The sequence below is a fragment of the Dinoponera quadriceps genome, unplaced genomic scaffold (assembly GCF_001313825.1).
Source record: "Dinoponera quadriceps isolate SergipeBrazil2010 unplaced genomic scaffold, ASM131382v1 scaffold2183, whole genome shotgun sequence".
Classification (NCBI taxonomy): domain Eukaryota; kingdom Metazoa; phylum Arthropoda; class Insecta; order Hymenoptera; family Formicidae; genus Dinoponera; species Dinoponera quadriceps.
This window is the reverse complement of record NW_014556922.1, coordinates 663,051-676,601: the sequence shown is the minus strand read 5'-3', so window position 1 is coordinate 676,601 and position 13,551 is coordinate 663,051. Positions and strand designations below refer to the sequence as shown.

At 49.4% G+C, this 13,551-nt stretch overlaps 1 protein-coding gene across 2 annotated transcripts in view; it reads right to left on the bottom strand.

The window, feature by feature from the left end:
- Window positions 1-5,260, bottom strand: part of LOC106748413 (homeobox protein araucan-like) — a 51,240-nt gene extending 45,980 nt beyond the window's left edge. For both annotated transcript variants that reach the window (XR_001374756.1, XM_014626882.1), the window contains exon 1: window positions 4,586-5,260. Coding sequence is in view for 1 of the 2 variants with exons in the window: in XM_014626882.1 (XP_014482368.1) it covers window positions 4,586-4,633 (48 nt within the window). In the remaining variant the exon portion in view is untranslated. The remainder of the gene's footprint in view (window positions 1-4,585) is intronic.
- Between the last annotated feature and the right edge of the window lie 8,291 nt (window positions 5,261-13,551).

Sequence of the window (13,551 nt, the reverse complement as noted above, 5' to 3'; positions counted from 1 at the left end):
CCCCCCCTCCTTCTAACGAGGTAACACACGTATTTCCCGTCGGGCGAGAAAACGCTCGCGAGCGTCCGAACAAACGAGGCGCCGCGATCGCCATTGAGATATCTCGCGAAATCGCGGCAATGAGTGTGCGCTCGTCGCCCGAGGGCTCTTTAACACTCGATAACCCGCATTACCCTGATCGTAAGACGAGGGAACTCGTGATAACACTTTCGGATAATCGCACGATGCATCCGAGCGCGCGCGATGCATGCTGACGCGGCGCGAGTTACATGGAGACGTACTATCGTGGAGTTAGTTTCTCTTTGGATTACTTCACGTCTCAATGAATCAATCGGCAACGCGCCGCTTATGAAGCGGCGGGGCGCTCATCGCTCGCGATTATGCAAATTCTCCGCTCGTTGCGCCGCCGAGGCCTCGATACTTTTCACCGAGCGTCCCGTCTCGCCTCGTCCCGTCCTGCGGAATACTCGAGCCTCTTAAGCCCCCGTATCGGACGACGTATCGGAGAGATCGAGGATTACGGATTAGAATTCGACGGGTTAACTAATTTCGATCCTGGCTCTCGCGCGCTAAGCCCCGATTGGGCGAGTTTCCATCTTCATTCCGCGTTATTCGATCTTCGATGTTAAGTCTGATACGGGCTTTGTGACTTTGGACGACGTCGCGAATGACGCGGTTTGCTGCTCTCGCAGCTAACAACGGATCATCCGCGGCTGCAATCGATGCGGGCCGCGGAGACCTACCTACCCGTATTATTGCCATCTAGACGCAACCCGCACCTGCGCGACCCTCGCGACGTTTACGTGACTATACGTGTGCGCGCACACCTCTTTTATCGTACGTTATTTATTTCTATCCTCCTCTCGTTTCACGGGGAACGCGATCGCGAGACGCAACGAGATGGTCGCGCGTACATCATCCTGTTTACGGTAAACGGAATTGTTATTTATCGCCGGCTGTCCCGGAAGTAGCGCGCCCCCTCCCCTCTCGCCGACGAAGTTGCGGTTGATCTCCGCGCGCAATTCTTTCGACAATTTTTAACGCTTCAGTCTCGTAACGTGGAAGAAAATGCCCGCCGCGTCTCCCGATCTTTGCCCACTTAGACCGTGGATTTGTCAAACGTTGAAACCTCTTCACGTTGAAACTTTCCGAGCGAATGCTAGTGTTAGGAATTATATTCGGAGCTTTAGTTCTTCGAAGCTTCGGATTTTTCAATCTTCGACATATTATGCGCGAATAATGACATTTTAAAGTGCGGAAATTGGAACACTCGAATACCGCAAGAACTGGCAAGTACTACGTGTGTACGTGATTATTGAGTTCTTTCACGTGGAAAGCTTCTGTTGTAATTCGTTTTGTATGTATAATAAATAGTATTTATTGTCCTAAAGAATGCCATTTTTTCTTGCATTGCGTATTCACGGCGAAATTTGTATTTACTCGAAAGTAAAGTTAACGAGGTTCTTTGTCTGTTACTCGTGCTTCTCTCATTCGTGTCAAAATACAAATACAAATCTCAGAAACTAAAGATACTTAAACCGATACTAATCGCACGGCTTTCCGTTGCACTCTCCAAAATTAGTTCTACTAACAGCTTCGATGTTTTCAACCTTCAAATACAGTTCGAAGACTCGAGGTCGAATTATTCGAAGCTTCAAACTTCATCGTCAGATATCGAATTATGCCGGACTTTCGAAGTTCCGAATATGCCGAATAGTACTACTTCTATAGTAAATACTCGTCTCTCTGAAGTAAGTTTTAATCGTTTACTTAATCCCGGACGAGATCTAGTTTCAAACGAGTTCTTCCCCCGATTCTCGACGCGCGCGCGCGCGCGCGAAGGATCTGTCACAATTGACGCGCAAAAAATGCGAGGCAACAATATAACAAATATCGCGCGACTGAATATTCATTGTATGCACAGGTCGGTAGAATCTTAATTATCTGCTATCTAATTTAACCCGACAACTGGCATATATCTTCATAATATCATATCACCGAGCGTTTTGTTAACGTTAATGCTATCCCGCATATTCAACGGCGCATTTTAACATCGCGTCCTCGAGCGATTGCTGCAAACATAGATTTATGCGAGAGTGGTTACGCGATACCTCGTCGTGGTATCTCGTTGTCTCGACGTACTTTTTCGTGTAAGTTTTTCGAGCATGCCTCCTTTCCCTGATTTATCTTTAGATAATGCTCGTAACGAAACTCTTGCCAGTCGTCTAGCGAGAATTTTACTTCCCGTGAATATTTATCGCACACGTATACGCGCGTACGAGCACGCCGTGCGCATAGACACGCTGCGATCATACGTCTGCTGTGGTGAGTGCGCGAGGGTTTATGAATATTGCAGCTTTTCTTACGTTGATAGCACATTGCGTAGAGAAATACAACAACGTTGCGTTTATAGATTCAATGTTTTTCTTTTTCCAAGCTATTCGTGACGAGCGCATTAAAGCGTCACTTTTCGCAAAGAGCCACGTACTTCGGCTTACGATGCGATAACACACGATGGGCGAAGTTATTTAATGCCGCGCGAATATGAAAATAATCCTGTTCTTATTCGACTAATTTGAGCTTACTTCTATCTCGCAATCGTCACAATCCATCATCGCCGAATCATCGTAACCGTCTGGTTATACATTCTACGTAATCGATACGTTTGTTTCCGCGGAAATGTTAATGTTGCGAAGCTGTTAATGATTTATGTGCGTTAGCACGCTCGGAGATAGGTCTGAACTCGATCGAGATTGACGTATTGGCTCTCCACTCGATCTCTGATTACGTTTTTCCATAATATGACGCGTGTAGAGCGCGAAAAGAAAATGCGCGCGTTAAGTAATATGCCGATTGAGCGAACAAAAGTAAACATGAGACTATTTAATCGCTGTTCAGCTTGAGGAGCTCGCAGACACGCGTCAATCGTCGTTGTTGGAGCAGGTCAAGCGTCGTCACTCTCGCGTCGGTATGTCGAAAGAGACCACGTTGAAAAAGAGACGGAGTTTCCGCTCGAATCATTGCGGAAATCGAGACTTTACTCCTCAATCTATTGTTGTTTTATTTCTTAATCCACCGTTATCTTATTTATCTATTCTATTCTCTTTTATCATGTTTGTAACCGTGCTTGGAGCTCCGCTCGATGAGGAAAGGATTTTCCAAGTATGCAACAGGACTTCGTGTTTTACTGAAAAATATATGATCTGTAAAACGTTAGAACGTCTCTTGGCTATCGGAAGACCGTTTAAAATCTATTGTTACCAAATGAAAGTGAAATGGAGCATCGGCACAGGCCGAGAGTTTTTTCCTCTCTCTTTGATTTGCAATTATAAGCGATCTTTGCGCTAAATAAAAGATGAAATCGTAAAAAGGTGGAATATTGACTGATCCTACACGATCGATCGCCGAAAGATCGCTTCCGCATAAATTTACCATCGAAGCTATTTCAGTTAATCAATTAATTTCCGAACGAATAATTATGCAACCTGACCTACATGTCTGATTTGGAATCGATCGAGGCGGTTGGAGTTTTTCCGAAAACACCGTTCACGCAGGATTCCCCGAACCCGGCTTTATTTCCCGTATTTCCCGCGAAAAATCGCCGGAGGAAACATCGGCGTCGCTGATTAGCCTTATTAATCGTGATTCATTCGTTCCCCGCACAAGCCGCGCCGAGCGAGCTAATAAATTAAGGCGCGCCGCGCGTTTCACCGCGCAGAACTCCGATCCATATTCCAGCCACGTTCTCAAACGCGAAACGTGATCGCGCTGCAGTCATTTCAAGCGCGGTCCGTTTTGGTTTCTCGTCTCCCGGCGATTTAGCGACGAAACACCCCCCCGTCAAAGGCGGATCAAACGCTTGGGATGGAATTAGACGAGCGGGTTTAGCGGTAAATACCAATTAGTCAGAGCGCGGCCCTTCCACCCGACGCGTCACGCACTCGAGCGACGGCCGTCGCTGAGCCTCGGATACAAGCTCGACACTTTGCGCTCTGGCCATTACGAAGGTGGCAGGAGGCAGGTGCGCCTCTAGGCGATCTCGCTTTCTTCGGCGGGCGAACTTTCGCGCGAATGTTAATTGTACGCTATTATTGGCAACGACCAGTCGTGGAATTCCGCTTCTTCGGAGCCGCGATCGTTTCCGCGCGGGCTCGGTCAGGTGCTTACGTAAAATACACGCACGCGATTACGCGACCACGCGTTACGTAGGACGGACGGGGCGATACCGAGATTCGCCGTTTTACCATCTCGGGAAGCGAGCGAGATACCGCTGGAGCAACCTAATGCGACGACGAGAGGCGCTGACAAAACTTGACTCTCGAGCGAACTCGCGACGAATTTCCGCGAACGCAAGATCGCTCGACGTATGGTGGCGGATTTAATCCTCGTTGAGGCGATCTGCGCGATCGCGGGGATGCCCGGGAAAACTGATATCGGAGCAGAAGGAGCAACTGGGCGCGAGCTGCTCGTTAGAAGACTACGCAAATCAAGATTCTTCCGAACTACAAAGACCCGGAAGAGGACAACAAGTGTCTCTGTATTTCTCGGGTTGGCACTAATGTCGAATGGGTAATTATTGGCTCACCTGGGACGCCGCCGGATACGAGTATCCGAATTGCGCGTACGCTGACATGTCTAAAGTCCACGTCCAGTTCTCAATCTTTCTATCTCAGCGAGTAGCACGCGAAATCAAAGAATCCGGGACACAAGCGCACCTAGCACGCACTTCACTCTCTCCCGCTCACTGTGTCTTTACGCGTGGCGACGTCGCGACATACGGGAAACCAGAGCGCGACGAACGACCGCCGGCGACCAAGTGCCATCAGGGCGCTTCCTCGGAGTCCTGGTCGGCCGTGATCGGCCTCATGACGCACGTTCCGTCAACGGGACGTCATCGCGCCATTCTCTAACACACACTTTAGTCTCGAGTTCCCGCCGGGTGTTCAGGTGAAGATCAACACGTTGCGATCAGCGACGACGCGCGATAGCAGCGAGGTCGGAGCGGCTCGCTACTCGCGGCGCGGCGCGTCATGAAAGCAGATGGCACGGGACGCAGCAGTGGCACCGGGACGCAGCAGCAGCACCAGAACGACGGCGACGATGACATCGAAGCGGGACGGACATTCGGACAAACAGGCAGGCGGGCGGGCGGGCAGACGGACAGATAGACGGCGTGCGAGGCGTCACGAGCGGTTAGGTATAGAGTCAGTTCGTTCGTTCGTTCGGTCCGTCCCCTGCTCTCACAGGGCACTCCAGTCTGCGACTGACTCGGCACCACTCACACCACCTCAGCGAGCTTCTCCGCTTCGCTCCGTCACGGTTCCCCCTCTGGCGAGGAAATCCGAAAGCATAGCGTGCCCCCACCGGCGAGCCGTGGGCGGTACCTTGCAGGGGACGAGCCAATCGCCCGGCCTCGGGCGGAGTCGACGGGTTGTTTGGCCCGCCGCGACTGGTCGTGAACGACCGGAGCGCGGGCGGCGGTATTTTTCGAACGTGCCCATTGACGTCGCGACGCCTTTTGATTCCCCCACCCGTGCGGCGGAACCACCGGCGAACGATCCGACGAGTCGCGTCGCGGCACCCCGCTTCGCCACGGGACGGCCGCGGCTGAACAAGGAGAAACGAGTATGTTTACGCGACTCCACTCTTGTCAACCTGACGGCGAGGGACTTAAATAAATCCGCGAAACCCTCCGCGAAGCCCTCCTTCCGCTCGCGCGCGCCGCCCCCCGAGGAGGAGCGACTTCTTTCGGCCGATACATCGCGCCCATTGTCCGGTTCCGCGAGATAGCGGGACCCTTTGCGCGAAACTTCAACCGGGGCCCTCGGCAACACGTAGGAAATGTGCACGGTGGAACGACAATTTCCGCCTAGTCGCGTTTCAAGAGACTCCGCAGATCCGGGAGGTCCATCCGGTGAAGGAGGCGCGATCAGCAGGGCACACGCTCTGCAGGGTAGGGCGAGTCCCTGACGGTAACCAGAGTGCATAAGCCAATCATTTGTTCGGGCCTATTGTTCTCCCATTGAAAATTTAACGAGCGATGGACGCCGGGAAGATTAGCCGCGGGATTAATCCGGGTGCCGTTTGGAATAATTTCACGGGTTATTAAGCCGCAGCAATGGGCCAAGACCATTAAACCGCGCACGAAATATTTGTCCGTTGGATACCAGCGTAAGGGATCGTTGTTCACTCATACGCAAGAATTTTCGCCGGGCGGCTACAGGATCCAATTATCATCCCCATTTCGTTCGACAACGGCTAGCCCTAAAACGCAATAGAACCGTCCGGGTAGCGCCGTGGGGCATACTCGTTTCCGATGTATCGACGATACCTGATCGATAATGGTTACCGCAAATTAGTTTCTCACTTTTCCCGAAACTAGTTGATCGCGCACGTTCAGCGTCTTCCAGCGCGATGTTATCACGGGTGGATTTGTGTGTTACACGTCTGCAAGGTCAGTTGACGATTCCTTGCCGTCGAACATATAAGTTTGAAGCGGCATGCTCGTATTGTGCAGCCAAATATTACAATATGTTGCCGTCCGATCGGTCGACTCTTCCCGAATCGAGATTTTTAATTCCGCATTAAGTCATCAAGTGGGGAAAATGGAGATAAATTTCTCATTTGTAACACCAAAGGAGCACAATAGAAGACTTTCGAACACTTAACACAGAACTAAATTAGTCTTAAACTAGGACTAAAATTTCGACTCGGGTTAATCTGCGTTAATCAATGCTTTAATTGATAACAGTTGCAAAACTAATGATATGCTTTTTGGCAGTGCAAGTAACATATATTTATAATTCGTTTGTCAAAGTTTATCAGTCATGTTACATGGTCCTCCCAATAAATAATAATAATTATTATGATTATATATTACATGAAAAGAGGAACATTTTCAAATATGTGGCGTCTATTTTGATTGACGAGGGCATTGAAAACGAGCTCGTTTGTGACAATTGAGGTGGCATTAAGGAATCGTCTGGGCAACAAGAACGCATTCGACGGGTCGGGAATAAAATAGTAGTGGCATCGGAACAAAGATTCACCGCCATTAATAGGATTAACTAACACATCGACGAGGTCCTCGTGAGATAAACATCCTCCCGAGGAACTCTCTACCTGCATTTCGGGACTTTTCAAGAGAGCGCCATAGGTCCCTCTCAGTGATTTACTGCTGCACGTAAAACAGTCATCTGCTGATCACGCCCTAGGCTAACAATCACGGATAAAATACCGAAATTCTGAAAAAGTTGGCCTTCAAGTCTGTTTCAAACGAACCTGCTCAGTGCCTCGACCCCCTTCGAAGAACCGGCGTTCTTCGTCACTCTTCGGAACACAATGGATTCATAGCCTTGAACGATCATTGTCCACACAACAGAAGACGCAGTCTCTTCATTTCTCATCGCACGTCAACGCCTCAAAATGCAATCATCTAAGTGTCTCAAAATGCGATTATTTGACTGATTTGTTCCCTTTTGACCACGTAGCTCCACTATGTCCGCTATAGTCGTGAAGGAAACAACATGCAACCACTCTAACCTCGATGATTGTAGTGTACGTGCCAGGGGTTTTCGAGAAAAGATTAGTTGTGTAAAACTAATTCACTGAGAGATGATCTATATTCCAAAGTCAAGCGACATCGTCTGGAAACGTGAGTTTCTATTCGATCGAGATAGAATGGACATGGTTTCACTAGTTCGACGCGACAAGGAATCTTCTTCCTTACCGATGTTCGACTATTTTCCCACAATAAGTGACTGTTTGATTTAGTTTCCAGGTTAGTGCCGCGTCTTTCATGCATTTGTTTCCGACGTTTCGTGAACATTCGAGAAACGAAGAATCCGTGGAGGACACGGTACTAATCCGGGAACCAAAAAATCAGGTATTTCCCCATACCGACGGAAACCTAAAAGCATCACAATGAGCGACTGTCACGTGGATTCTGATGTATCGTGCGAATGTTGAATAAATGAACGAGAAGAATCACGCAAAATCGGAAGTCCGTTCGTTCGACGTCGTCCATCCGACACGACGGGAAATCTTTAATCCATCCCGCCCAATAAGCGGCTGTTCCCCGCTTGCGGATTGTACTGTGTGCCGCGCGAATGTTGAATAATTAAACGAGAAGAATTACGCATCGGACGTGGAGCTGACAAAATGAAATGTGGCGGCAGCTGGCGCGCGATGTGAAAATATCACTCGGATGTTGAATGCCCATTTATTTCGTCGTTGGACGTAACATTTATGATTACGGGGGATGAAACAGTACTCGCGGTTCGTCACTTTTTATTGTTACACTCGCGCTGTGTTACGCCGTCACATATGACTCTGCGGACAGAAGTAGCGATATTGCGAGGCTAACGAACGGACGGGCTGTACCTTCCGTAAAATTTTACAACGTGTAATCTCTCCCGCAGTAGCGAACTGTCCGGCATCGGCTTGCGGTCTCGTTTCTGCGTGTGTGCGTGCGCGCGCGCCTGTCGTAATAATACAATTTCCGCAAACCTTAGACTACCTGATCCCGGGATAGCGGACAAAAAAGGGTGCCGATATGTCCGCTGTCGTTACGAGGAAGTATCAGAGATTCATCTGTCCTACAAACTGGGCAACTTGGTCGTAAATCTCGGTCACAATATCTATGGCCACGGTGCGGCCCCGTCCGGCGTTTACAGCCGTCCAGTCGTTTTTCGAGTCTGATAAGATGGGGGCGTTTCTAACAGAAGAAAATACCGTCCCTATCTGCCGGATTGGTGTGTCCGCCGCTTGTTCGCGGCTCGAGTAAAATTTAAACGGCCGTGTCGGACTCGTCCCGACTCCGCTCAGATAAGAATGCTTAATAAGGCACACAAACCATCCACTATTCCTTCCTTCCTTCTTATTTCCCCGCCCTCGTTCCTGAACCGCTTACGCATTCTCTCCTTCATTTCCCCGTCGACCTAGTTAAGACGACGAAGGTCTCCTTTTCTCTCTCTCTCTTAAAAATTTTCCACCGACCTCTCTTTCCGATTTTGATGACGAGTTCAGAAATAAAGCTGCCACGAATTCAGCGTCAGCGAGCTCGACGTACCCCTTTATTTTCCTCTCGAATCCGCGGCCCACTTGGAATCCACATTCGCATCGAAAATATTATTACATTATATCGTCGTAACACTTTTCGGTTTTACGACGACTCTATGAGATCTTCCCGGCTGACACGCGCTCTCTCTCTCTCTCTCTCTCTCTGTTAAACTGCTCTATGCCGCGGCGGAATCATAAAAGTGGGTCTAATTCGAATGCCGTGGCGAACGACGCGATATTCACACCGCGGAATAAAACAAAAGGTTGTTACGCGGCTCCGAGGAGCGGACCGACACGCTAAGGTAGGAAGAAAGAAGCTAATAAGGGGAGGTCCAGACTGCCCTGGCGCCTTCGGGGTACTTTCGAAGGGCACTGCAGTTTTATTGGTCGGAACGTCCTTGTTCCTCGTCGTCTTCCTCCTCTACACCGCCACTTCTGCGCCGACTTCGTCTTCCTCTTCGGCGCACGGTATGGCCGACCAGTATGTTGCCGTAAAAAAGCCGGTCCCCCCCTGTGCCCCCTCTGCTGCCCCTCCGCGCCGTAGTCGTCGTGTCTGTCCTCCTCCTCACCTCCGTCCGCGTTCGCTCTCCCCGACGTAGAACGACGAACGAACGAACGGACGAAGGAACGAAAGAACGAAGGAACGACCAACGAAATGTCAACCGTAAACCTCGCGAGGCAACACTAATTAACCCGACCGAAATAAACTGCAGCGCTCAGCGGCGCTCCTCTCGCTCGGACCCTTTTCTTCTCTCATTCACGCGGACGGATTCTATAGCCCTCGGCTTGTGGAGTCACGAGAAAAATCTCGGGGCGGTCTTAAAATTCCTGATCGCCGCGTTACGAAGGAGCCCGCGAGAGACCGAGCGGGACGGAAAGCTCCTCTCGTTCTCCGGCGCTCCGCTTCGGAATGTCAACGAGTGCGTTCGTTCGAAATAACCGCTGTATCTGTAAGATTCTTTCGCGGACGGGTTTTGTGTTTTTAGCTGAGGTGCAGCTATCCACGTAGTTATCAATAATTAATCAATTCCGCCTCGCGAGTGCTCGTGTCAACCGACGGGAACGCTCGGTGGGCTCGAGGAGGAAGGAGAGAGTTCGTCCTGAGTCACCCTGAGGTGCTTAATCGACGCGCCGATGTGTCGTTCCGATGTGTGACCACCCGGGGAAATAAATCGAGGCTTTTTTTCGCACAAGAGTATAGCGTCGTCTTTCAGTGCGAACGGTGGTACGAAGGGGCAAAATCCGGATGACTCCCTCGCTCGTTTTTCGTTCGTTCGTGGCTCCCGCCACGAGACGGTCGAATCCGCGGGGTTTCCCCTGTACCGCCCGCTGTCAGGCATTTCCATTTCACCCCGTGGATTTTACACGGAGAAACGTTGCGGCCCACCCTTGTACGTTTACGCGCCGGCATCTACGAGAACACCTACGTCGGCTACTGTTTTATGTTCTCGATCGGAGTCTTCGGGATTTTGTATGACGAGCGATCTTCGATAGGAAGGAACCTGTAATAATATTTTCACAGATTTCGCACGGAGAGGCGAGACGAATGATTCAATGGCTTGTTTCTCCCATTGCAATTCATATATATTTGGCTGTTAATTTTTACTCGATTATTTAATATTAACTTATCGCAATGCTCTGTCCGTGGAGTATACGGAGAAAATGTTGTAGTAAAAATTACCACAAAATTTTGTAACGCCGTACCATACTGGAATTACGAGTGAAATTATGATGATGTAATCTTTACTGTATAGCGTTGTAACACGAGATTTTCCATCGATCTTCTAAATTTGACGAAAGTAAAGCAATGAAAAGAAATTTCAAGCCGAGAAAAGCGAGTTTTTCGCGCCACCGAGGTACGATGCGGCACGACGCGACCGAGGATGCCGAACGAGTAATCGCCGCAAAACACTGCGGCAGGCCGAATTCGTTTCGACGCAGAGTACCGTGGAAACATTGTTAGGCGCGGCTAATTGTCGGGCGGTTTTCGTGAAAAGCGCAGCTCTCGGCACGCCCTCCGCTCGCGCGGCCCCCGTGGAACAACAACGACGACGACGACCGCCGCTTGTTTATTGTCTCCGTTGTGCTGGGCGCGTCGAATAGTCGCGGGAAAGCGTCAATAGCGACGCGGCGACACGATTATGGCGCGCGCAGGAAGAGAAGAAGGGAAAACCGGACGGGCGGGCGGAAAAGGGTGGCGGCTGGCGATGTTGCACAAAAATACCGACAAAGCACGTATTTAGACGGTATCGCGGCATCACGATCGTGATGCCATTATACGGCTATTATCCATTGTTTATGAAGAACAGAGACGTATCGCGCGCGTCGGCGACACGCATCGCGCGCGATGCCATACTACGGCGCGTACCAGGCGTTCCTTGCGTCATCGGCGTCACACGACAGATCTCGTGATATACGGACGAACGAGCGGACAAACGCGAGTGACATGTCGGACGACGATATCTCGACGATGAGATATCGAAACGGAAGATATGCGACATCATCGTCAAACTCTCTCCTCCCCGTTTCTTTTCGAACACTTAATTATTCCCCACCCCACGGTGGTATCATCGAGATCCTGCTTTAATAGTCTCTCCCCGTCGTTCTCTCTCTCTCTCGTCACGTTCGTGCGAAGGAAAATAATACAGGAAGAACCGGGAGCAACGGGGGAAGCACTAATCTCCGCCAGACCCGCGCGTAATGGTTGCATCGGGAAGTTGCGCGAGTTCTGGGGTTAATACCTTCTTCGGCTTATAAGCTCGCGTGAAGCTTGTAAAGGCTTGCATCGGCCGGTCAGGAAACGCCGAAGGACACATTTCTCAAGTAACCTTACGCCTATGGCATCAACGGCTCAGTTTCAACACGCGGTCAACCCTCTCTCGTTGCCGGCTGTACCTTGTATATGTGTTGCACGATAGTTTTCGCCTCTCCCTCGACCCCACCGCACCGAGCGAGCCGGTCTCTATCTCCGACGCTGCGCTCTACCTCCGACGTCCGCAATCAGGTGCAAAGCACGAGGCATCGCATGAGCAGCTCGCCCCGATGTTACGTGCCCATGGAAAATGAATAGGTAATTATAACGCATCCATAATGCAAAGGGACAAGGCCGTACACCTCGCCGGGTGCGACGATCGTGCGCGTTTCGCCCCTCGCGGAAGACGGAGTCGGTCTGCGCGAAAGTCTAAGGATTTTACGCGGATTTCCTCATGAAAAAAGTATGAAATAAGAAAAGAGAGATAGAGAGAAGGACTCTCGAATCACCGCGGTCATTGAAATTTATTCACACTGCTGTTCGCTTCTGCCGTTCGCGCCTCCTTTCTAAGCTCTCCACTCCTTCTGGTTCTCGCGCACTGTTGTTCACGTGTTCCGCGACGTAAGTATTCGTGGCACGACAACGCCAACGGTTCGACCTGTGTAACGCGGCGGATCCGGTTGCGCTACACGCGCGCATTCGGTAATTGCGCTTTATTGCGCGTAGCGCCGATTAAAACTAGAGAGCGACGATCGGGATTCTCTCGTACGAAAACGGCAGCCAGCCCGTAACGATATCTCTCTTTCGGCGCTGCTGCGCGAGAAAGGATTACGCCTCTTCTCCGAGCGCCGTGCGCGCGCGGTAACCGATTTAAGAGGGTAATAATTCCCGGGAGATAAAGCGGATACGCGACGAGGGGGAACATCGGTAACACCGCGGAATCGCGATCGGGGAATCGCGGCCGGAATTTCTCCGCGTTCGCCGTGTAAACGGATACACTTGCTTGACGCGGCTTCGGTTAATCCTCGCGGACGATCGCGTATCACTGACAATTTCCGCTGCTGAGTTAACTGCTAATTGCAGATATGAGAATTCGTTTAAAAATTCAGCATTTCAATAATAATATACGGAGAAAGTATCGTAGTATAAGTTGCAACGAAGCTTTGTAATGTTTGGACCATATCGGAATCATGATTGGAATTATTAACGGGATGATAATCTTTAGTGTACAACGAAATCGCTAAATATTATAACACACATCGTAATTTCAGTTATAATTTCGGCATGATCCAGCATTACAACATTTTGTGATAATTTTTACTACAATTTTTCTCCGTGTAGATAAGATGCGGATATTATGGAATATCCTCTAAAATGTTTTTAAGATAAATCGGAAACTATTACAGATAACTGAAATTGGTTTTCACTGAGTTTTAATACCATATGTTTTTTTTTTATAATGTTTCTGGTAGATTTCGTTTATCTATAGTACGTTTAATATTATATTAATTTGTTGTAGGTAGTTTTTGAAAGAGTAATATGGAATAGATCATTTAAAACAGAATATCTTATTTATCTTGCAAGAAAGCAATTTTTCTCGCGTATTTCGGCGAATATTAACCCTTTGCACTCCAGCCTAGTAATGCATAGAGGCTATTAGTTCCAAGTACATACCTATGATGTAGAAGAAAAATAGAGTCGTTTCAATAAAACAAAATTTTTATTTCTTAGCTATTTTA